General features: G+C 40.4%; 1 protein-coding gene and 1 long non-coding RNA gene across 6 annotated transcripts in view; one reads left to right on the top strand and one right to left on the bottom strand.

Annotated features, from left to right (window-relative positions):
* The window catches only part of SYNE2 (spectrin repeat containing nuclear envelope protein 2), a 315,802-nt gene that overhangs the window by 88,254 nt on the left and 204,972 nt on the right, over nucleotides 1–22,576 (bottom strand). For all 4 annotated transcript variants that reach the window (XM_081509857.1, XM_081509858.1, XM_081509859.1 and 1 more), the window contains exons 62-71: nucleotides 20,019–20,216; nucleotides 19,346–19,420; nucleotides 18,012–18,122; nucleotides 12,233–12,349; nucleotides 8,124–8,354; nucleotides 4,442–4,624; nucleotides 3,281–3,409; nucleotides 2,620–2,741; nucleotides 2,326–2,467; nucleotides 484–615 (exon numbers count right to left, since the gene is read on the bottom strand). In XM_081509857.1, the coding sequence (XP_081365983.1) occupies nucleotides 484–615; nucleotides 2,326–2,467; nucleotides 2,620–2,741; nucleotides 3,281–3,409; nucleotides 4,442–4,624; nucleotides 8,124–8,354; nucleotides 12,233–12,349; nucleotides 18,012–18,122; nucleotides 19,346–19,420; nucleotides 20,019–20,216 (1,440 nt within the window). The remainder of the gene's footprint in view (nucleotides 1–483; nucleotides 616–2,325; nucleotides 2,468–2,619; nucleotides 2,742–3,280; nucleotides 3,410–4,441; nucleotides 4,625–8,123; nucleotides 8,355–12,232; nucleotides 12,350–18,011; nucleotides 18,123–19,345; nucleotides 19,421–20,018; nucleotides 20,217–22,576) is intronic.
* Nucleotides 7,531–22,426, top strand: LOC145513455 (uncharacterized). Of its 2 annotated transcripts, none has more exons than XR_014059406.1 (2): nucleotides 7,531–8,643; nucleotides 21,185–22,426. It is a non-coding gene; the product is annotated as an uncharacterized LOC145513455 (long non-coding RNA). The 2 variants fall into 2 exon arrangements; XR_014059405.1 differs by having other exon boundaries at nucleotides 7,531–8,661.

Here is a 22,576-nt window from a genome sequence, read left to right as displayed (position 1 = left end):
GTTTAGAAGCCTGTGTACATGGTATTCTAGGTAGCCACTACCAAATTTACCAGAGTCAGTAACAGAGATAAATTCTATTTGCAATTCTAGGACTCCTTCAATTGTACATCCTATTATTTGCTCAGTAAGGAAAATTATGGGCTTCCCAGCTGGCTCAGTGGTAAAGAATTTGCCTGCCAATGCTGGAGATGCAGGAGATGCAGGTTCGATCTCTAGGTCAGGAAGATTCCCTGGAAGAGAAAATGGCAACCCACTCCAGTATTCTTGTCTGAGAAATCCCATGAAGAGAGGAGCCTAATGGGCTATAGTCCATGAGGTTGCAAAAGAGTTAGATACGACCTAGTGACTGTGCACACTCCCTGGATGCTGGCTCTGAGGGTAAGTTAAAGAATCCACCAAACAAATTATGACCAATTTACAGTATCACATTTCCCTTTAATTTTGTTATTGCAATGAGGAAAATATATAATAGGCAGCTGCTACCTGTGCCTGAAGATTATTTGCTTCTTGACGCAGGTCTTCAAGCTGGGTGGTGTAAGTTTTCAGTTCTTCGGGTGTTGGGTGTCTAAAGTTATACACACTCACACTGGGTAGAACACTCATATTGGTGGTAACCTATATTTGAAAAAGGGAAATATGATTATGAAGAGTTTGAGATCCTGTTAATGTAAAATATCAAAAATGCCTTAACATGCTATCTTCTGAGTTTATCTTCTTGGAAAGTATTTTTATCTATCTAGTCATTTATAAGAAAAAAATGAGTTAATTAAAATTTAAATATTTTGGACAGCTTTGAAAAGTCATGACAGGCTTCACTTAAGACACTTGAGGGTCCATTTAGATTAAAAAAAAAAACAAGGGAAAAGAAACTGTAATTTGAAAAATAGAGTAAAACCACTAATCTTTCAATCTGTAGCCATGCTACTGGACCTCCACAGTTAGCTCTTTCTTTCCCTGTTTACTGGCATACTCCTGGCACACAGCCAACTCTTAAATAGTATACAGTAAATGCCAGGGGCAGATCTGCGTCTTGATCTGTTATTGAAAAGCAAAATTAGTACTGAAAATGAGCTGTGACTTCAAAAGGGGGAATGACTCAGAGTTAATTTCTTTGCCAAATTGGAAAACTAACATATAAAGGAACAGGATGGGGTGGTAGATGGACTCTGCTGGGGCGGGAGGGTGGAGAAAGAGGGATGGTATTCTATTCCTGGAAAAAGAACAACATACATGTCATAGCGTGTATGACAAGGAGAAACCAAGACTCAAGTCCTCCCAATGAATTCAATTCAACTTTAATTGGTCAAGTAAGGTTCTTCACAAAATAGGAGAGAACTGAAAAAGTTCCCACCAGACTGGGGAATTGGGAAACCCCTGGTAACCATGGCCTGGGTAGTTTGAGCGCAAAACTGAAGGCACACGCTTGACTGCTGGGAGCAACGGTGCCATTCTGCTCAGGGGCTCCCTGTTTAGAGAGACAGCCATCAGTAGCTGGCACAGTATGACAAAGATCATAATGGCAAAGATCAGGTATGATAAGGTGTGTTGGTGAGAATACCTATAGATGGGTACCATCAGCATAGGGACCAGCAGCACACTGCAGATTTCAAATAATCTTTTTATGAATAAATGACACTTATATAGTACTCTTGCCTGGAAACTCCCATGGATGGAGGAGCCTGGTAGGCTGCAGTCCATGGGGTCGCTAAGAGTCGGACACGACTGAGCGACTTCACTTTCACTTTCACGCATTGGAGAAGGAAATGGCAACCCACTCCAGTGTTCTTGCCTGGAGAATCCCAGGGATGGGGGAGCCTGGTGGGCTGCTGTCTATGGGGTCGCACAGAGTCGGACACGACTGAAGCGACTTAGCAGCAGCAGCATATAGCCCTATATCATTTTAAAGTGTTTTCTTTAAAACATGTATTATTCAGTCCTTTATTCATTCAACATATAGTAACCAAGACTTTAAAATGTTTCAGTTACTGCTCCAGGCACTCAAATGTGAACCATGCAGACATGGTCTTTCTTCTCATGCTGTCTAATGCGGAATACAGACAAATAAGCAGGTGTATAGTTTAGTAAGAGCTATGAGCGGGGAAGCCCACGGTGCTACAGAAGCAAAAAGTGAAGCGCAGATTTCCAGGAAGATGAAAAGAGGATAGCCAAGTATGAAAATCCATCTGGTATCTTTGCTTTCTAAAAATAAATAAATTGCTTCCTGAAAATAATGCAGAACACACGTGTGTTTAACGAATGCTTGTTCGGCTTTTCAAAGGTAAAGATAAACACGTTTATTTACACTGTGTATACATACACACTGACCTGGGGCTGTACAAGCTGAGGGAGAGGGAGCCTTATTTTTGATGAGAGTTCATGGTGTAAATATTGCCACTTATCTCCACTTTGGCCCTGGGTTGACAAGATCAAGTCTGGAGCATCATTTTTGGGGCTAGATGTCTTACTGCTTTTAAAAGAAAACAAAAGGTAAAAAGAATAATCAATGTACAAAAATTATATTACATCCAGACAGTGTTTTATAAGTGATATTAAAAGAAACACTCTGAATTCTCCCAACTACAAAACTACTGAATGCCCAATTCTTTAGAAATATTTTACCTTGCAGATGATGTCTGAGTTGTATCTTTATCATGCTGGCAATACTGGGGCCATGTTTTGTTAGCGTTAAATTCTATGAATTTGATTAAATCTTTCTGTTCCATTGGTTTTAACTCCAAAACCTATAATTGAATAAGATTCAAATGGTCCAATCAATCAAGGTTTAGCATTTAGTACACAAGGGTTTCTTCTGTTGAGATCATCAGATTTGAAACCACTTCCTAAATCATTATTTACTATCTCTTGTTCTTGTTAATATTTATTTTTCAAAAACTTATTTAAAATATTTAGACAATGATCAAGCATTTTTTAACATAACACTACACACAAGGAAGATCACCCAAAAAATACAAACACATTTTGAAATAGGGAAAGAAGTGCTGCAGTTGCAGAGGTATACCTGCTTGGTTTAAGAGGCATGTTAACAAAGCAGCCAAGTTCAAATGTCCCCAATGGTAGCAGATGAAAGCAAAGTAGCTACTGCAGCAAGTGCTCAAAACTCAGACCTGCTGTACACACAGGAACACCTACACATCACACTTTCTATTCAGTCACGTAGGAAAACACTCCAGTGACCTTTCAGTATTTATTACAGCTCAATGGGAAATTCCATATAGAAAACTTTATTCTTGTCCTTATAACTATTAAGGGCTGAAAATACCTGTTGCTGCTGGAAATCTTTTTGTCTGCTGAATTGTGGCCTTTCGGTAACAACAGATTCAAATTCAGAAAGGTTATCTGGTTGGAGAACTTTCTGACGCTCTGAAGATTTCTTTATTGTGGTAGAATGCTGCAAAACATTTTATGATGGCAGACTATTTAAAATGGTGACCCATTTCAATTCTAATAATGTGACTACACAATGGAAAAGTTTTATATGAAGTAAATGACTGTATTTTGTTAATTACAATAATTACATACTACAATTTAATGTATTTATTTCATAACAACTTCAAAAACCACTACATTTAATGAAGTGGTCATTTTATCATTTCCTCAATTTAACTCATCCAATGAATTACTAAAAGCCAGGAAATCTATTGCCCTTTTTTCTTGAGAACAAAGTGAAAATAAATATCAAAAACAGACATAGTATTAAGCTTATGAACTCAAATTTCCCCTATGTCTGAAACATAAGTAGATTTTTTAAGAGAGAGAACATATTAGGATAAAAGGAGTTCCATACAGCCTGTATATCTGCAGCCAATCTTATTTCTGTGAATAGAAGTCCTTTAAGTAGAAACCACCATCTCATTAAGAATGGCTGCAAATTTTACATAGTAAGAGTCTACTCATAGGACGCACATTTGCATTTATAGACACAGAATGCTTTTAAAAGTCATAAGAATACTTTAACTATATGATACTTTGATCAGTATATATAAATATTTGTAAACGGAAAACAAAAGTACCTGTGAAATAGGTTTTTGTGTTTCTGATGTTAAATTTTAACCATGTCTATAAAGGCTTCATTTTTCTAGTCAACCATGATTACACAATTCCTTTCAAATACAAAGTTCCTTTAAAATTTATGATGAAAGGTTGCATAGATCTCATTATCAGCAAGAACAACAACCAACCCAGTCAAACCAACCCTAATCAAAGCAATAGGATCACTAACAACAACCTAGATGAGAAAACTACACAGCAAAATGAAACCAACGACAAAAGCCAGGGTACCCATTCCTTAAAGTTTTAAGAGGCACAATTCTTTTTCACTTACTGTAATTCCTCTGTAGTTGTTTCCTTACCTGCACCCAGAGTTCCTTCCTGATAGATATGCCTGTATTTACATACATGTCTACACACAGTCATATTTTACCTGGTCCTCACTGTATCTCTCCTGAAGCATCATTTGGACTTTTTCCAAATTGCATTTCACAGTTTTCAGTTTCAAGGAAAGTGCTTCAGCCTCCTGTTGCGTGGCTCCACTGTCTCCCAGGCCCTGATCTTTGCAGTTCTCTAACAGAGAGGCCACCTTGTGCTCAATCTCTGTTAGCATAGCCTAGGAAATAAAATCATTTCAATAATCATAGTTTTGGTCTCAAACAAGCGTTACACTCCAAAATAAGTTAGAGTCACTGTCCCTACATGTAAGTGTATATAAGAAGTTCCAGAAACACAGGTTGATAGGGACCTTGTGGGGGGAGGAAAAAAAAAACTTCCACATCATTCCTGTTTTTCAGTAGGGGGTTCAGCCAAACCAACTCCAAATTGGGTGTGAATAAACAAACTAAATTGGTTGTACCACAGTCTAAAACAAGTGATGGTATATTCCCCTTAGAAAACAGAGCTGAACACATCCAGTACAGCATAGTGGTTAGGACCACAGACACTAAAACTAGAACTTCATAGCTGGGAAAATTTGGGCACTTTACATTGCAGGGGTGTACCTCTAGTTATCTGTAAAATGGGGATAATAACAGAACTTACCTCCTGGGGTCACTTTGAGAAGCTAGAATTAAATCCATATACTTTGGCCAGTGCTTGCTATGTAGTCTGTGCCTACTATTATTACTTCCCACCTTATTCCTAAACTTTTTCTGTTGCAATCCAAGTGTTGAGTAGAAATTTTAAAAAAGACTTCCACAGAACCCTTGGAAAATTCTTTCCTTTGCTCTTTTCTTGTCTTTCTCAAGCCAAATAAGCTCCCCAAATATCAGAAGACGATTACAGGAAGACATAACTTGGAACCTAAAACACTTAGTCATTGATACCACTGGTCAACTTACACCCGCGTCTAAAAATAAATCGGGAGGATGAAGTAAGTTTCCCAGTAAGTCATCATCATTGTTTTCCTCCTCAAGAGATCAAGTTTGCTCTCTCCTTGGGCTATGGAGCTGCAAAAGTCATGCCAATTGGCTGGGCACACAAGTGTAGCAGCAGCAGACTGTAGAATCAGACACATTCTAACATTGCAATTGCTTGTGCTAAAATTGTGTGTGCTAAGAACAAGTTCAATCCTTTGAGAGAAACTTAAGGAAAAACTTAAAACAAATTTTCAATAACATAGTTATAATTTCTCATCCAAGTAAACTACTTATATCCTCTGAATACAAACTCTTCTAAGCTTAAACAACATGTACTTATAGATCTTAAAGTGGCTGAAAACAAAGTGTACTATAATTTTGTGCTTTTTGTCCACTTAGCTATTTTATGTATACATTTTCATGGGTCTACATATATATGCTTCATGATATCTATTTTAATAGCTGCATATTAGTACTCTATGATTCTCTTCATCTCCTTATTGTTAAGCCTTTAAACTGTTTCCAGTGCTTCATTTTTGTAATCGATGTAGCCATAAATATTCTTCTCCTTTTAGGGTTACTTTCAGAAGATAAATTTAAAGTAATGGGATTAATAGGTCAAAGAAGATGGACATTTTATCTGCTAACAGCTGACTTCCCCAAATGCTGAACCAATCAGGCAGACATTAGTAGATTTATTTCTCCAGAGTCTTCCTGGATGATATAATTTTTGTCAAGGTAATGTAGGAACAAAACAACAGCTGCTTTGACTCATGCGTCTTTAATAATCAAAGCTGAACATTTCTTCTCAATATTCAGTTACGGAATATAATTTTTTCTTGACTGACCTGTTTGCTCCTGTCCTTGGATATTTCCCCTCTGGGAACTTAATGTTTTTACAGAGCACTGTAAACCTTTTTAATATGTTTCAGTGTTAAAGTATATATGCCATGATGTTATATAAATGAGCCAGAGCTGGCCCCTGTATATGGATCTATATGTTGTTTATTTCTTCACAGCAGACATATTAGTTCATATTTCACCAATGCCAGACTCAAAACCGGACCCCCCACGTCTAGTAAGGTTAAGACAAACTCTGGAGCTCGAAAGACTCCAGCCTCTGCTTCCTTCAGATTCCCTGACATCATCTAGACACACAGCCCGTCTGGGTTCTCTAACCCCTAGGAGTTCCCTCCTCTCCTCCCCTTCTGGGTGGTGGCCCCACCCCTACTCCTTGCCAAAGGCTCTGGAAAGTCTGGCATGAGACGGCCCAGTCCTTCCAGATCCCACCAAAACGCTGCCCGATAATGCTCACTGCGCGCGACTGCCACCTTGTGGTGATGTCTCTTCCTCGAGCAGCCCCCACGTTTTTAAATTCACCAGAGGCCCAAGGAAGGACAAGATTTCAGTGATGATCAAGGACTTGGCTATGGGGTCTACCCAGTCAGCAGGACCATCAGTGGGCAGATGGCTCCTGAAGGCCCTAAGTGGCCGGGTCTCAACACCTGGAATACCGAAGGTTCAGGTTAGAGGAGCACTGCTCTGCACCGACGTACACTGTCTTCTCCAGACTTTCCTGCACGCCTTACCAGTAGGGCCACATGGTAGTGCCTGTATCTGAATGAATCCAACCCTCGGGAGCTGACTTTTGGGGTGAGAGGTGCTGAGTTGCCCAAGGAAGGAGGTCAGCTTGCCTGGCTGGGTCCTACTAGACGGACTGGGATGTAGTAAGACTGTGGGTCTGAATGGAAAGGGGAGGAGCGCCGGCCTCGGGCCAAGGTGGGTCATGCCCAGCCCCACTTAGCGGGTGGAGCTCCCTGTGGACGGGCCAGTGGTTTGAGGTGCTCTGAGAGGAAGTCCTTGTCCCTGGACACCACTGCGAATGAGCCAATCAGGTGGAGATGTCAGGCCAAGGTGGGTGTAAGTGCCTTTGAGGGAGGTGCCTTGGCTGAGCTCTGAGGACACTCAGTCTCGCCCATCTCTGGAGGGATCCAGAGATCCCAACCTTTGGGCTGTGCCAGAAAACCTTCCTCAAAATGACTCCAGGCAAGGAAGTTTACATTCCTGCCCCTCCCCACCCAAGGGTGCCTGTGTTCAGTCACTCAGTCATGTCACTCTCTGTGACACCGTGGCCTGTAGCCAACCAGGCTCCTCTGTCCATGGAATTTTCCAGGCAAGAATACTGGAGTGGGTTGCCATTTCTGCCTCCAGAGGATCTTCCCAACCCAGGGATCGAACCCACGACTCCAGCATCTCCTGCTAGTACCACCAAGCCAGCAAGAGTAGGAGCATTCATAGTAAAATGACAGCAAAGCCCTTTTCTGCTGTATCTATAACTTTGCAAATCAAGATTTCAGTTTCATTTCTGTTTAATGAAAATTCAAAAAACTGAATATTATGAATACAACTAGTATTTACTGACCCCTTTATATATACTTTATACTCCAGACACTGATTTAGATACTTTATCTCATTTAATCCTGACAAAGTCTTAGGATATGACCTGTTTGAGGAAAAAACAGTTAATGTGACCAGATTTAAACTCTAGATTCTGAGATCTTCTCCACTACTATCTCCCCAAATACTCTGCTTACGTAAATTATTTCAAAGAATTATCCTGAGAACAAAAAGTTGAGGCCAAAATAAACATAGGGGTCGGAGTAACAGGAAGAATCACACTGTTGCTTTCAGAGGAATTCATCTACTTGTGATTGGTGAAGAGACAGGCCGTGAACTCAGACCCAGCAGCCTTACCTGGCACCCTACCAACTGCTGTTCCACCACCTGTTGCATGTCCGCGTCTAATGTTTCCGGCTCAAATGCCACGTTGGCTTGGTGCAGCCACAGCTCCAGCTCGGCCACCTGATTCTTGCAGACATGGAGGACTTCCGCAGGCTCGGGCCTCACTTTCTCCACCGTGGCCTCAAAAGCTCCTTGCTCGACCAAAAGGCCAGTAGCTGCAGCCTTGATGGGAGGTGTGGCACCCTATGATAAATCCAAAGATAATCCAGCAGTGAAAAACTAGGAGTCCAAAATATTCAGATTCAGATTTGTAAAGACCTGTAAACTTTTAGCATTTCCCCCAGTTCAAAGAAAAACAAATATATAAAGGCAGAAGAAGTAAAAACAAAAAGAAACGAAGAAGGCACCTCCACAGGCATAGCAACAATCACGTGACCTGGCGCCCCAGGTTTCCAAGCAGCCAATCTGCATGGACACAGGCACAGAGTTCCTTGGCACGGAGGACGCAAACAGGCTGGCAGTTCATTAAACGGTGGGTCCCAGGAGACAGGTGAGTGTGCGCGAGAGGGTGTGCATGTGGGTGTATGTGTCTGAAACATTGCAGCGAATTGGCCAGTGTTTAAAGTTGCGTGACACATGATTAAGCAATGCTTACATTGCTATGCCCTCTGTTCAAACAGGAAAAAAAAAGATCTTTACACACTGGCGGGGACACAAGGGAAATATATTAATACCTCACACTTTTAACTTAACATCTTAAGTGGTTAAGATTATAAAATATTTTAGCTTTCCCTCCCCCCTGCTATTACTTATCTTTTTCTGTTAAAAATAGCTTGAGTCAAGTGATAAGCTGCATTGGGGTAATTCGGAAACTTTTCTCGCATTCTTCACTCTCTAAAGTTACTTTTCAGCTTCTAGATACTCAAATATTACTGCGTTAAGGAATGGATGCTTACAGTATAGTACAAAGAAAGCAGGATGTGTGTGATGTGTTCTTTTTATATTGAAACAACTAGGTTGTTTATCAATCCCATAGAAAAATTTCTCCCAGTTACCAAGTGAAAGTATTCTGGTAATTATATGATAGATTCTTCCAATTTGGAGGCAAAAGATGAACTGATACAGATATTTGCTTCCGACATCTTTTTCCAGAATACTGAAACACTATTATTGACCTTTCTAGAGGAATTTTTTTTAGGAATAAGGATCTGTGTTTTGCTCTATCTGCCAAATTAGTGATATCTATTCGGGGCTTTCCAAGTGGCTTGCTTGGTGGTAAAGAATCCACCTGCCAATGTGGACAGAGGATACTGGCGAGCTACAGTCCATGGGGTCGCAAAAGAGTAGGACATGACTGAGAGACTAAACAACAACGTGAACATTTTATTCACTCTGATTATGATGAAATGACAATGTTTTCTATATAAGGCTTTGCTATCTACATCTCAGCATCTAACAAGGTATAATTTTGGCCAACTGAGAAATGGGAGTTGCTCACAAATATATACCCTATCTCAACTCAAATGCCTATTTCCTAATATTTATGGAATTTTGTTTAAATATAGAACTTTCACTACATTAGAAGCAGACAAAATTGGTAAGTGGTAACAAAAATATGCAGGATATGAAAATACCACTCGTTTTCACACACACTCTGATGAGGATTATAAGGGCTGGTTCAGCAGAAGGGTCCTCTGAGTTGTACTCATTCCCCTCGACCATCTCTTTACTTCACAGATGCCTGCCTTTTCTGCCAAAATGCTATTTCTCCCCTGCTTTAATCAGGGTTTTCTTTAAGAATCACCTTCCTAAGGAAGTCTTTTCAGTACCATGTTTTCTCTATAGCTCATACACAGTCAGATCTATGTTTAGATTCACCCATTTCAATTTTCTTTTTTAATTCTGATCTTTAAAAAAGCAACTCAAATGTGAGTTTACTGCCAGACATCAATTTCTGGTCATCTAATTGCTTCCTAGTTTTCAGATTTTTCAGATATTGTTATATCTCAGTGGCAAAGATTTTTCGATCCTCCTTTTTGTCACCTGAGATAACAATCTGTTAATAGTGATTGACTGATTAATTAATCTGCAATAAGAGATTTACCATCTGGCTTCCCTATTTATTCAAAAACATTATTTGAGCACCTACAACTGCCACAGATGTTAAAAAAAATGACAAAATTGAGTTTCTTTGCTTTCTCTAACTCACTGAATTAATGAGGAAATATGGAAGCTGGAGCACTAATCTTGGTTTTATTTGCTGGTTATTTGAACCTGGAAAGAATCCAAAAGTAATGGAAGACAAAAGGATTATCTGTAACAGTGGAACTTCAATAGTTGAAGGTGGTGCCAGGAATCAGTTCACACCTTTTTTATAGCCAAAGAAATCCAAGTGCGTTTAATGTTTAATCAGTTCACACCCCTCCCATCCCACCACATTGCTTCTGAGAAACTCAGGCCTAGACATAAATTACTTGCCCAAGGTCATACAGTTACAAGATCTTTTCATTCTGAGTCTACATTTTTTCCCACAGTAGTCTGCCTACTGAGTATCTTCTTCAAATGATAACCCCAAATTTAAAAAGTAGAAATTATTTTAATCAAATTTTTATAACTGTACATTTTGGAGGGCTAAAAAAGCATGACCACAAATATGTCTTGTTAGAGAATTATGCCATCTCTAAAGCATTGATACAAATTGATAATACCCAATCTTTTACTGGGTTCTAGAGCTAAGCTACTGTGCTAAGACTATCTCATATTTTATGCCACAAGCCCATTATTTCCAGTGTACAGATGAGGAAACCGAGGCTTAGAGAAGTTATTCAAACTGCCTATGGTCACTGGATTCAATCCTAGACCCAGGATTCAATCTCTGATTTTGTTATGCCTTGGGGTCTACAAGTCCACATTTTTGACATAATTCTGTCAACCCTCTGGCATTCAAGTTAGCCTCTCAGTCAATGAATGTGACAGTGCTTGATTTCTGTACAACACATCGCTGATCTGAGTACCAAGATCCAGTTAAAATGCAAATGAATTTTCTGGCTGTAGCAATATTTCATGCCAAAATACCAAACCGTTAAATACTTTACCATCAATTCTACAAATATCTGCACACACCACCCCCTTTTATAAAATGCAAAACAAAACTGCCTGGCTAAAGTGCTTAGCATGCTAAGTCACTTCAGTTGTGTCTGACTCTTTGCGATCCCATGGACTGTAGCCCACCAGGCTCTTCTGTCCATAGGATTTTTCAGGCAAGAATACTGGAGTGGGTTGTCATTTCCTCCTCCAGGGGATCTTCCGGAGCCAAGGATCAAACCCGCATCTCTTACGTCTCCAGAAGTGGCAAGCGGGTTCTTTACCACCAGCGCCACCTGGGAAGCCCCAAAAGTGAAGGATCTGCCCTTCTCTGAGGCTTGAACTCAGGCCCTTCAGGTTATGAGGCTGATGTGCTGCCTACTGTGCTAAGAGGGAAGATTTAGGTAAAGTGCCTGACCTAAATGCATTTGCACAAATACTAAATATGCTGCTGGGATGGTGTGGTGGCAGCTTATTTGGTGAGGCCAAATCTACCTCGGTTTTACATCTTTAAATACTACGTATTCAAATTAGGAAGGCAGACTGGAATATTCTGAGTCTGCCTCCTTACTCCTCCATTTACTAGCTATATTTTTACCCCCTGAATTTTGATGTTTCTTTTGTAAATGTGTGGTACATGTTAACCTACCTTATTTAATCTGAGGATTAGAGAGCAAACACAAATGCCTTTAATGTAATAGGTAGTTAATTAACATTCGCTCTCCTCCACTTCTGTTACCCCCTTAAGTTGTATCTACAGAAAAAAGAAGGGGATACAATGGAAAGGCTGGTTCACCCTGACAAGTGATGAGCAAGTAAAAAGTCTTTAATTGATCTGTACCACGCTTAGTCTCCATGTAAATATCTGATGGCAAATCTTCCATTTATCCAGCGTGGCAGTACACATGAAGGTGTTAAAAAGTTCACAAAGACCTCTTGCTTGGTAATACAAACCATTGCAAAACACAGAGAGCCTGTCATCTCTGGGTGCTAGTCCAGGTATTTGGGCAGATGGCTCATCAGCAACAGGGACCTACCTCTGGTGTTCGGTTGGGGCTCAGGGAAAATTCTGGGCCTTGCTCGGTGTTCAGCAGGTCTGGTTCAAGAACCTGTGCCATGGAACTATCACATGTGCTTGTTTTCCCATCTGCCTCCTGTAAAGAAAAGAATCAGAGGTTCAGAAAATTTCCTGCCCTTAACAGGGACGGCGGAGCCTGGTGGGCTGCTGCTGTCTATGGGGTCGCACAGAGTCGGACACTACTGAAGCGACTTAGCAGCAGCAGCAGCAAGCCATACAAGTCCTTCCTGCACCTGCTCATTTTACAAATCACCTGCTTACAAAAATGTCTAGACTAGTCAGGTACATTGAGGGGAAAAAGTCTATTCATTAGGGGAAAAAAATCAACTTCTCCAAGTTTATCTTTATTTGAAGACTTAAATCTCCAAAGCTCTGTGGTTAATGAGGAACACATAAGAAATCCAGAGAATTAGGTATTTAAATGAATTATTATGAGAATTAAACTTAAATAAAATTATGTGATAAAACTCCTATTTCCAATAATGGAGGAAAGATGAAACTTTAAAATTTGGGAACAACTATCTTATCCAGGCACTTCATGAAAAACATACCCCCAAATCTCTATCTCACTGCTAACAATGAATTTAAATTGTATCTAATATTTAAATGTAAAAGATACACCATAAAAATTCTTGAAGAAAATATGAATGAATCTATTTCCATTCTAAGAGTGGGAAGGGACTTTTAAAGCTTGACAATAAAGGGAAAAAATGTTAATATTAACAACATAAATAACATATGCCACAAAAAGACATCATAATCTAAGTTAAAAGAGAAATAACAGATTGAGATAACATCTTGCAAACTGTTAATATCCTTAATGTATTAATTACTTTTAGAAATAAATAAGGAACACATCAACTTCTATGTAGAAAATGACAAGTGGCATGGATACATGATTCACAAAAAAAAGAACATGAAAGCCAATTCACACCTGAAGTGACAGTCAACATTCTTAGAATATATGCAATTTAATCCTCTGGCTATGTTTAACTAAGGTTGAAAATATCCAATATCAGCTTGGGGTCAGAAAGGAGGCATTTCCATGCATTCTGGTAGAAATAAAATTGTTGTCTTTCTAGAGGGCAGTTTGACAATGTGTGTCACATTTTAAATGGAGGTACACTTTGATCCACTTATTAGGTTAATCAGGTTAAACAATGGGAAAATGAAACTTATACAAAAGACCAGTGTGGTGGGAAAAGTATGCATATTGTAATCAACCAATCTTGACTGCTCTACTTACAAGCTGCTTGATATTGGACAAATTAACTTGGACTCTCTGAGCCTCACTTGCTTCATCTTTAATGTGGCAACACAACCCAGCTCATTCATTCCTGTGATTAGTAGACAAGATGACATATACAAAGCACCTAGTAATTCCTAAGAGCTCCATGAACTGAAAACAGTAACTGCTATTAAGAAAGGTATGAACTAAGAACTAAAGGTAAAACTTAGATAAAACTGGAAAGGTAAGTTGGGATCATGAAAAGTCTGGAATGCCAGGCTAAGAACACTGCATTCTATTCAGTAGATAATCAGAATCTAGGAAAGACTGGAATTTAACATGAACTGCTTTAGGAAGATCCATCAGTTAAGTATAAGATGTATAAATGATTGGAGGCTGCAAATCCACTTAGAAGACTCCTCTCAAAGTCTAGGGAAGAAGTTAACAATTGCCTAGAATAGGATGATGACAAAAATAATGGGAGAAGAAGGATGTAAAGACTGGATGGACATCACTTGAGCAGTAGCCATAAAAGGCCAGACAAATGAGATACTTGAGATGACTCTGAAGTCTGTCTCAGACACTGATGAGATAGTTGTGCCACTAACAGACATTGAGAGATTACAAGGAAGGATAAGCTTTGAAGAAAAGTTGGTAAATGGGTTTGAGATGAAGAAAACACATTCAAAAAGAGAAATGTATTTGGATGGTAGAAATGTGGAACAGATTTACAGGAAATATCAAGACCAGAGATTTAATTTGGGAATCTGCGGCATAGAGGTGACTACAAAACTTATGAGAGGAGAAACTGCCATGAGACAAAACAGAGAAGAAAGAAGATGGTAAACCACTGGGGGAAATGCCCCCTATGACAGAGATGGGTAAAGAGAAGGAGCTGGAAGAGGGGCTGCAGACAGATGAGACAAGAAAGTATAGAATTAATAAAGCCAAAGGAACACTGCATTTCAAGAAAAAAGAGGTTCCTACTGCTAGAGGTCAAGAAGGATCAGGACTAATAAAAGGGCACTTCAACATGCAAAAAACAAAGATCCCAGCTTCCAGTCCCATCACTTCATGGCAAATAGATGGGAAAACAATGGAAACAGTGATAGACTTCATTTTCTTGGGCTCCAAAATCACTGCAGATGGTGACTGCAGCCATGAAATTAAAAGACACTTGCTCCTTGGAAGAAAAGCTAAGACCAACTTTGACAGCATATTAAAAAGCAGAGACATTACTTTGCCAACAAAGGTCCGTCTAGTTAAGGCTATGGTTTTTCCAGTAGTCATGTATGGATGTGAAAGTGGGACCATAAAGAAAGTTGAGCACTGAAGAATTGATGCTTTTGAACTGTGGTGTTGGAGAAGACTCTTGCGAGTTCCTTGGACACCGAGGAGATCAAACCAATTAATCCTAAAGGAAATCAACTCTTTAATACTCACTGGAAGGACTGATGCTGAAGCTGAAACTTCAATACTTTGGCCACCTGATGCAAAGAACTGACTCACTGGAAAAGCCCCTGATGCTGGGAAAGACTGAAGGCAGGAAGAGAAGGGGATGACAGAGGATGAGATGGTTGGATGGCATCACTGACTCGAAGGACATGAGTTTGAGCAAGCTCCAGGAGTTGGTAATGGACAGGGAAGCCTGGCGTGCTGCAGTCCACGGGGTCACACAGAGTTGGTCACACAGAATTGGACACAACTGAGCGACTGAACTGAACTGAAAGTTAATATCCAGAAGTCAACAGCAGTATAAATATAGCAAGGGGCAAAATCTTGATTACAAACGGAGCCAAGAAAGAGGAGCACCAACTAAAGACATTTAGCTATAAATGAAAGAGGAAGCACCATGAAATTGATCTGGAAAGCAGGATCAAGAAATTCAACACATTGAGGTAGCATATTGAGGGCTTTCCTGGTGGCTTAGTGGTAAAGAATCAACCCGCCAATGTAGGAGACACAGGTTTGATCCCCAATCCAGGAAGATTCCACAAGCTGCGGAGCAACTAAGCCCATAAACCACAATTATTGAGCCTGTGCTCTAGAGCCCGCGAGCTGCAACTACTGACCCGTGCCCAGAGCCTGTGCTCTGCAACAAGAGATGACAGGGCACCACTAACAGAGAGTGGCCCCCGCTCGGTGCAACTAGAGAAAAGCCTGGATAGCAACAGAGACCTAGCACAGCCAAAAAGAAACAAATAAATTATAAAGTAGCATAATGAGCCCAGTACAGGACATCAAAATGCAGAAGATAAAGTTCCTGCTTCTCATGAAACTGTGTCAGATCGATGCATAAAACTGTGATAAATCATAATAAATGAGGTTCAGAATGCTATGGGAAAACAAATGGAAAGAACAGGGGGGTTCTTAGAGGCGGCAGGAGTTGAAAAGGGCCTTTATGGATTAGTAGGAAGTCCATAGGCAGATATGGAGAGAAGGGTACCCGTGGAGGCAGAGCAGTTTCTAAAGAGATGGTCTGGGCTTTGGGAACGATAGGGCAATGGGGGAAGGAACTTGTTAGGGAAGGGAAATCTGAACACTTCTGAGGTGGAGAGGAAAGGATACGACCAAGAGGCAGAGATTGGAGATGTTGGCATGTGTCCCCATGCCAACTATCAAAGAAAGGACTGGCCTGGGAGCTGGGTAGGGTCAACCCTAGTCAGGACTCAGGTGAGGGGGGAATGTGTGGACCATAACGATGCAGAGATCCTTTAGAAGGAAAGGGAAAACATCGTCTTCACATCAGCATGAAATGATTTTCTAATGTAGGGCATTTGCCCTCTATTTTGAGAGACTGGAGAAATTTATAAGTTCACAAGGAGCAAAAAGTTGTTATTCACTCGCTAAGTCATGTCTGACTCTTGGTGACTCCATGGACTGCAGCATACCAGACTTCTCTGTCCTCCGATACTTCCCAGTTGGCTCAAATTCATGTTCATTGAGTCGGTGATGCTATCTAACCATCTCACCCTCTGCTGCTCCTTTCTCTTTTTGCCTTTAATCTTTGCCAGCATCAGGTCTTTTCCGATGAGTCGGCTCTTTGCATGGCCAAAGTATTCCGCTTTAGCAGCAGTCTTTCCAATAAATATTCAGGGTTCATTTCCTTTAGTGTTGATGATTTGATCTCCTTGCTGTCCAAGGGACTCTCTTCAAGAGTCTTCTCTAGCCCCACAATTAGAAAGCATCACTTCTTTGATGTTCGGCCTTTACGGTCCAACTCTTATGTCTATACATAACAACTGGAAAAACCAAAGCCTTGTCTATAAGAACCTTTTGTCAGCAAAGTGAGGTCTCTGCTTTTGAATACGCTGTCTAGGTTTGTCAAAGTTTTCCTTCCAAAGAGCAAACACGTTTGAATTTCATGGTTGCAGTCACTATCTGCAATGATTTTGGAACCCAAGAAAACAAAATCTGTCACTGCTTCCACTTTATCCTCTTCTATTTGCCATGAATTGATGGGACCAGATGCCCAAATCTTAATTTTTTGCATGTTGAGTTTCAAGCCAGCCTTTTCACTCTCTGCTTTTATACTCAACAAGAGGCTCTTTAGTTCCTCTTCACTTTCTGTCATTAAGGTGGTATTATCTGCATATCTGAGGTTGTTGCTATTTCTCCCAGCAATCTTGATTCCAGCTTGTGATTCACCCAGTCCAACATCTCATATGATGTACTCTGCATATAAGTTAAATAAGCAGGGTGACAATATACAGCCTTGACATACTCTTTTCCCAATTTTTAAACCAATCCATTGTTCCATGTCCAGTTTTAACTGTTGCTACTTGACCTGCATACAGATTTCTTAGGATACAGGTAAGGTCTGGTATTTGGATCTCTTTAAGAATTTTCCACAATTTGTTGTGATCCACACAATCAAAGCCTTTAGCGTAGTCAATGAAGCAGAAGCAGGAGCAAAAAGACTTATTTTATCAATTTATCTTCCACACTACTTTGTTCAAAAAGAGAACTCTCACCCTCAACTACTCCCCAAAAGAGGCATGTTAAATGCTTTAACCACACTGGTCAACCTTCTAGCTGCTCCTGTAACTGTTTTTTTCAGTTTGAATTTTCACTTTAGGGGTTTTCCTCAGGTAAATACTTATAGGCTTCCCTGGTGGCTCAGTGGTAAAGAATCCACCTGCCAATACAGGAGATATGGGTTTGATCCCTGGATCAGAAGACTCCCTGGAGAAAGAAATGGCAACCCACTCCAGTATTCTTGCCCGGGGAATCCCATGAAGAGGAGCCTGGTGGGCTACAGTCCACGGAGTCACAAGAGTCAGACATGACTTAGGGACTCAGCAACAGCATTATCACTGAGTGCACAAAAGAAATGCAACTAATACTCAAGCTGTCTTTGCTTTGTGCAGAGGTAGCGGTAAGAAGTTTAAAAAATTTCAACCCATATAGATTCCCTCCTGAAACATTCTTTCAAACAAGAAACTCTTTGCTTTGACTTGCTATCCCTGCCCATGCCAACCCCCAAGAAATGTGACCCACACAGTATTACCTGAATGATCGTTCCAGAGGACGAGGATGCCCTGTCCTCCTCCACGTCCTTGTCATGTTTCCACAGTAAAGACGGGAACCCGGAAGACGGCTCTGCTTTCTTATCTCCACTCTAACACAGCAATCAATTGATTAGCAGAGGGAGGTGATTTCTTACCATCATAACAGCATCCTCCTTATCTCTTTTGTGTAACACTCAGCTTACCAGGCAGTATAATTGCAGTCCTTTATTCCACCCCCTCCTCCCCTTCCCCTGCTATTTATCATCGATTTCTTTGGCTAACTACATCACAGGAGTCCAAATGTGATTGCTCCTCCTAAAGCCAAAAAAATATTCTTAAAGTTGGGAGTCCGTTCATGTTCTACAAAGGAGACTTTTAAAACAGCACTTTAGGAATTTCATCTGCTTTGGTAAATGTAATCTCAAAGGCTCTTTAACAACATGTATTTTTTTGATGTCAAAGACAAACAATGATTATAAACATATCAGCTCAGAGGCAAATACAGGTCTCAAATTAGAATCATACTGAAATGAACTCTTATTTTGGCTCCAGCACCTTCTCATTTTCAAAATTTTCTCTGCTATGAAGAGGAAGAATCAGATCACAAAGCTGTCTGACAGTCATAGTATACGAGCCTCACTCCTCCTCATCCGAGCACTCAGCCCCACGTGTCCCAGTGATATAGCGAAGGACTACAGGCTATTCTGTGTGACCGTGGAGCGACTGAGCAATCTATAAAATGAGCAGGAAGAATGTCTGCTCGTTACGTAGGAGACATTAAAAACTGTCAATTGCTGCAATTTTCTTCCCTTTGGCTCAGACCCATTACTGCTTTAGTTCTTAAAGTAAGAAATGGAAATTGATATAATGAGAAAGCTGGTAAAGGTCTCATTCAACCAGTTCTGATAGGAGTAGTAACATAGTAGTGTTAACACCCTACTATGGTTAACACCATTCTTCGTGTCCTTGGCAGTGCTGTCTGACTACAAAAGTAATTCAAATATGGAAAGATAAAGCCACCAGGAGCGCCAGCCAAACAGCAAACTCTCAAAACTCTAGAGAAAGTACTCAGAACTCAAGATATGACAAAGAACTTCATCTTCTCCCTTCTGCCAACAAGTGTGTCTGAATTACATTTATCCCACTCTGGCCTGAAGTAGGTTTAGATGCACTTAAACATTAATAACATAAGATAACTACTTCAGTCACCCTTACAAAATACTGGCATTGAATTTAAAAAATCCTTATGTTTCCATTCATTTTAAGATCTTCTCATTGACCTTTTAGAGATTACGGTTCTAACAAACTTGAACGAGAAAATCATTTTCCTTACTTCACTCTTCAGGGAGCTCTCTTCTGCCTCTTCCTTGAGTGCTGGCAGGAAGGACATGGAACCCGTTCTGTTCAACTGAAAGGCACAGCACAAAGACTTGCAGCTGGATTGCCGTTCAACGTCATCAGGATCCCGGCCCGGCTGCTTTTTTATGTAGCTAATTTTTTACTCACTTTATCCAGGATGCCCACCCACACAAGTAGCCTCTGGGTTTAGCAACTTTCAACTCATCCAGCCAAATATCATGACTCGGTCAAATCTTAGATCCCTTTCATTTGCATTGTCCTCTGTGACCCCTCATCAAACAATTCAAGAATGCAATTACTGATGTAGTCAGAGTGGGCTTTGGGAGGTGCTGGGCCCGTTTCTGAGTTTGCAATGGGCTCACAGTTTGGTAGGAAGACATTTCAAAGGGTGACTGCCACCCACCTACCCCTGGGATTTCATAAACACCTTCTTAGGTAACCTGAGCATAAGAATTCTGGATTGAGTCCAGCACAGACACACCCTGAGAATTAATATTCACTCATGAATAATCTCAGGCAGAGTATTTCCACTTGAAGAAATTCCTTTTCTATATGCCATAGAGGCCACAGGTTTTCCAGATGAAAAATACTACCAATTTAAAGCTCTTGTGGAATGTGGGACCAGTGTTAACTACAGCCATACCCACCTTCCACTCAGAAGCATCCTTCTCAGCCCCTGCATTCTCCTCAGATGCCCCGACTGACAGCACTTCCTGTTCTAATTCTTGCTGTTTTTCCTGTAAATGCTGGTGAAGGTTTAGTATGGCAGCCTTCAAGTCCACCAACAGGTCTTCTTTCTTCTGGTTCAAGCTCAGAATCTGCTTTTCCATACCTTCAATTTCTCCCTGTGCAGAAAGAATGTTTGCCTTGGTTTGGGACATCTGATGCCTTTGCCACAGGAGCTTGCTGCATTTGGTGCAAGAGCTGAAGTTTCTTCTATGCTGCTGGCTTGCACAGCCAGGAACTAGTCCCTGGTACAGCATAGTTCCTTTCCCTCCAGTTGTGTTTCTAAATGATCCAGGGAGGGTTCATGATCTCCCTTATAGGATGCCTTAGCCTCACTTGACACCCTGTCAATCAATCACTGGGGGTCAAGCGGTGGCTTGGAAAACTGTAACAAGCCCCATGGGTGACCGTGGAGTACAGCCAGGGTTGCCTCACCTCAGTGGCCATAGGACTTTCCGGCCAGAATCCACAGGCATCAAGAACTCCACTTTAACAAAATTCCAGAAGATCTGTATGCAGACTAACACTTGGGAAGGCCACTGAGAGAAAACGAGGCTAGAAATTTCACACTTTCATTGTCACTTTTGAAGCCTTCTTTAGTTTTACTAAATTCATTTACTTTTTTTCTCACAGCCAAAGCTTCCTACCATATGGGAATAAATAAGCAAATAAAGGTGCTGTGAAGTGTAATTTGTTATGGGAATGATGAAGAGATGATTCCAAGCTTTACAAGGTTAAAAAATTTGTGTGACTGACATGTGGGAATAAAATGTCATACATGGGCAGTAGAAGTGCAGATGCCCACTGTCTAAGAGGATTATTAGAGAGTCATAGAATGCTGGATTTGGAGAAAATGACAGGTGTCCTGTTTGACATCCTCCTTTCCAGCACTCTGAAAGGCATCATCCAAAGCCTGAGCTGTATCAGAAGACAAACCTGCTCCTTTTTAGCAGAACTTCATGTACTGAAATTTTGCCCCTAACATATTCTTTAAACCCTGTGTTCATTCATTCCTTTTCCCCTTATTTCTTCTTTCCATCCATCTATCCTAGAGACATTGATAGAATCATCATTTTTTTTTTTTTAGAGACAGAGCAACTCCGCCTATGTATGAAAGTTCTAAGGCCCAGAGAAAGAAGGTGATTCTTCCAGAGCTGCAGCCAGCGACAGAGCACAGACCTGGACTTCTGACACCCAGCCTGCATGACTCCAGTGCTACCGCACACATTCTGACACCATACCCCTGTTCTGTCTGCAGTGAAACTTCTTGTGATTGCTTTGGGAAATGATAACTTAATTAAATCTGAGTTAGCTGTGATGTGTGTCCCTTTTCAATAAGCACTAAACTTCAGAAGTACAGTGTCTCTCAACAGACATAACACTGTAGCCATTAGAACAGCACTTAGAGAAACAGACCAGTCTCCAGAGCCACTAGCATTATGGAGGCAGAGAAGGGCACAAAGCCGCCATTCTCAAAGTGGCATTTGCAAACCCCAGGAGGTCTGCACTCCATGAGGTCACGACCATTTTCATAATAATACCAAAATGTTACTGGCCTTTCTCACTGTGTTGACATTTTTCACTCTGTGATGTAGTAAAAGCAATGGTGGTTAAAACTACTGACACCTGGTAGGAACCAAGGCAGAAACGTCAACTGCATTAGCATTACTAGATGCTTCACATCTAGTAATTTAGCATCATACTAAATTTAGTAATTTAGTACCATGAATTTAACTGTAAAAAAAAAAGCCAACTTCAGTTAAGAATATCCTTGATAAAGAACATGTTTTTTAATATTGTTTGACACAGTGGGAAGCCTGCATAAAGCCTGCACTTCTGTTGTATACCAAAGTTTAATGGTTGAGGGAAAGCACTCATGTGATTAAGTCTCAAGCTGACCTATCCATTGTTTTTTCATAGAATACTATTTTTACTTGAAAAAAAAGACAGTTGTTAAACTATACATACATATGTATGTAATACACATAAAGATTTTTCTGAAGAGGTAACATCTGCAGATGTTAGTAAATGTGCATTCTTTAATACTGGCTACTGAGATGTGTGATCATTTGAAGGATCAACATAACAAGTCAAATAAGTGTTTTCCAAATGATCAAGCATGATGTTATAAAATCATGCATGGTTGGAGATCCATTCCAAGTATAAGACAGACTGATGGATTTTAATGTAAGCGTATGAAAGTTCACTGACATGGCTCCAAATTCCATTTAACAATGAACCTGTGAGTAAACCTACTTGTCAGAGTTTAGTGTCGTTTCAAAGGATTTCCAAAATTATTCAAAAGCATTATTAAAATATTTCTCTTCCACGTATGTGTCTTTGAGAGGTTGGATCATATTTATATGCTTCACACAAAACTATATACCTCAAAAGATTGAATGCAGAACCAGGTGAGAATCTAGCTGTCTCCTAGAAAGCCAGATCCTCATGAGATTTGCAAAAATGCAAAACAGTGTCA

Source organism: Giraffa tippelskirchi, chromosome 7 (genome assembly GCF_054371585.1).
Source record: "Giraffa tippelskirchi isolate mGirTip1 chromosome 7, T2T-mGirTip1v1.2.pri, whole genome shotgun sequence".
NCBI classification, from domain to species: domain Eukaryota; kingdom Metazoa; phylum Chordata; class Mammalia; order Artiodactyla; family Giraffidae; genus Giraffa; species Giraffa tippelskirchi.
Note: the sequence above shows the minus strand (reverse complement) of the source record. Positions and strands in the feature narration are given on the sequence as shown.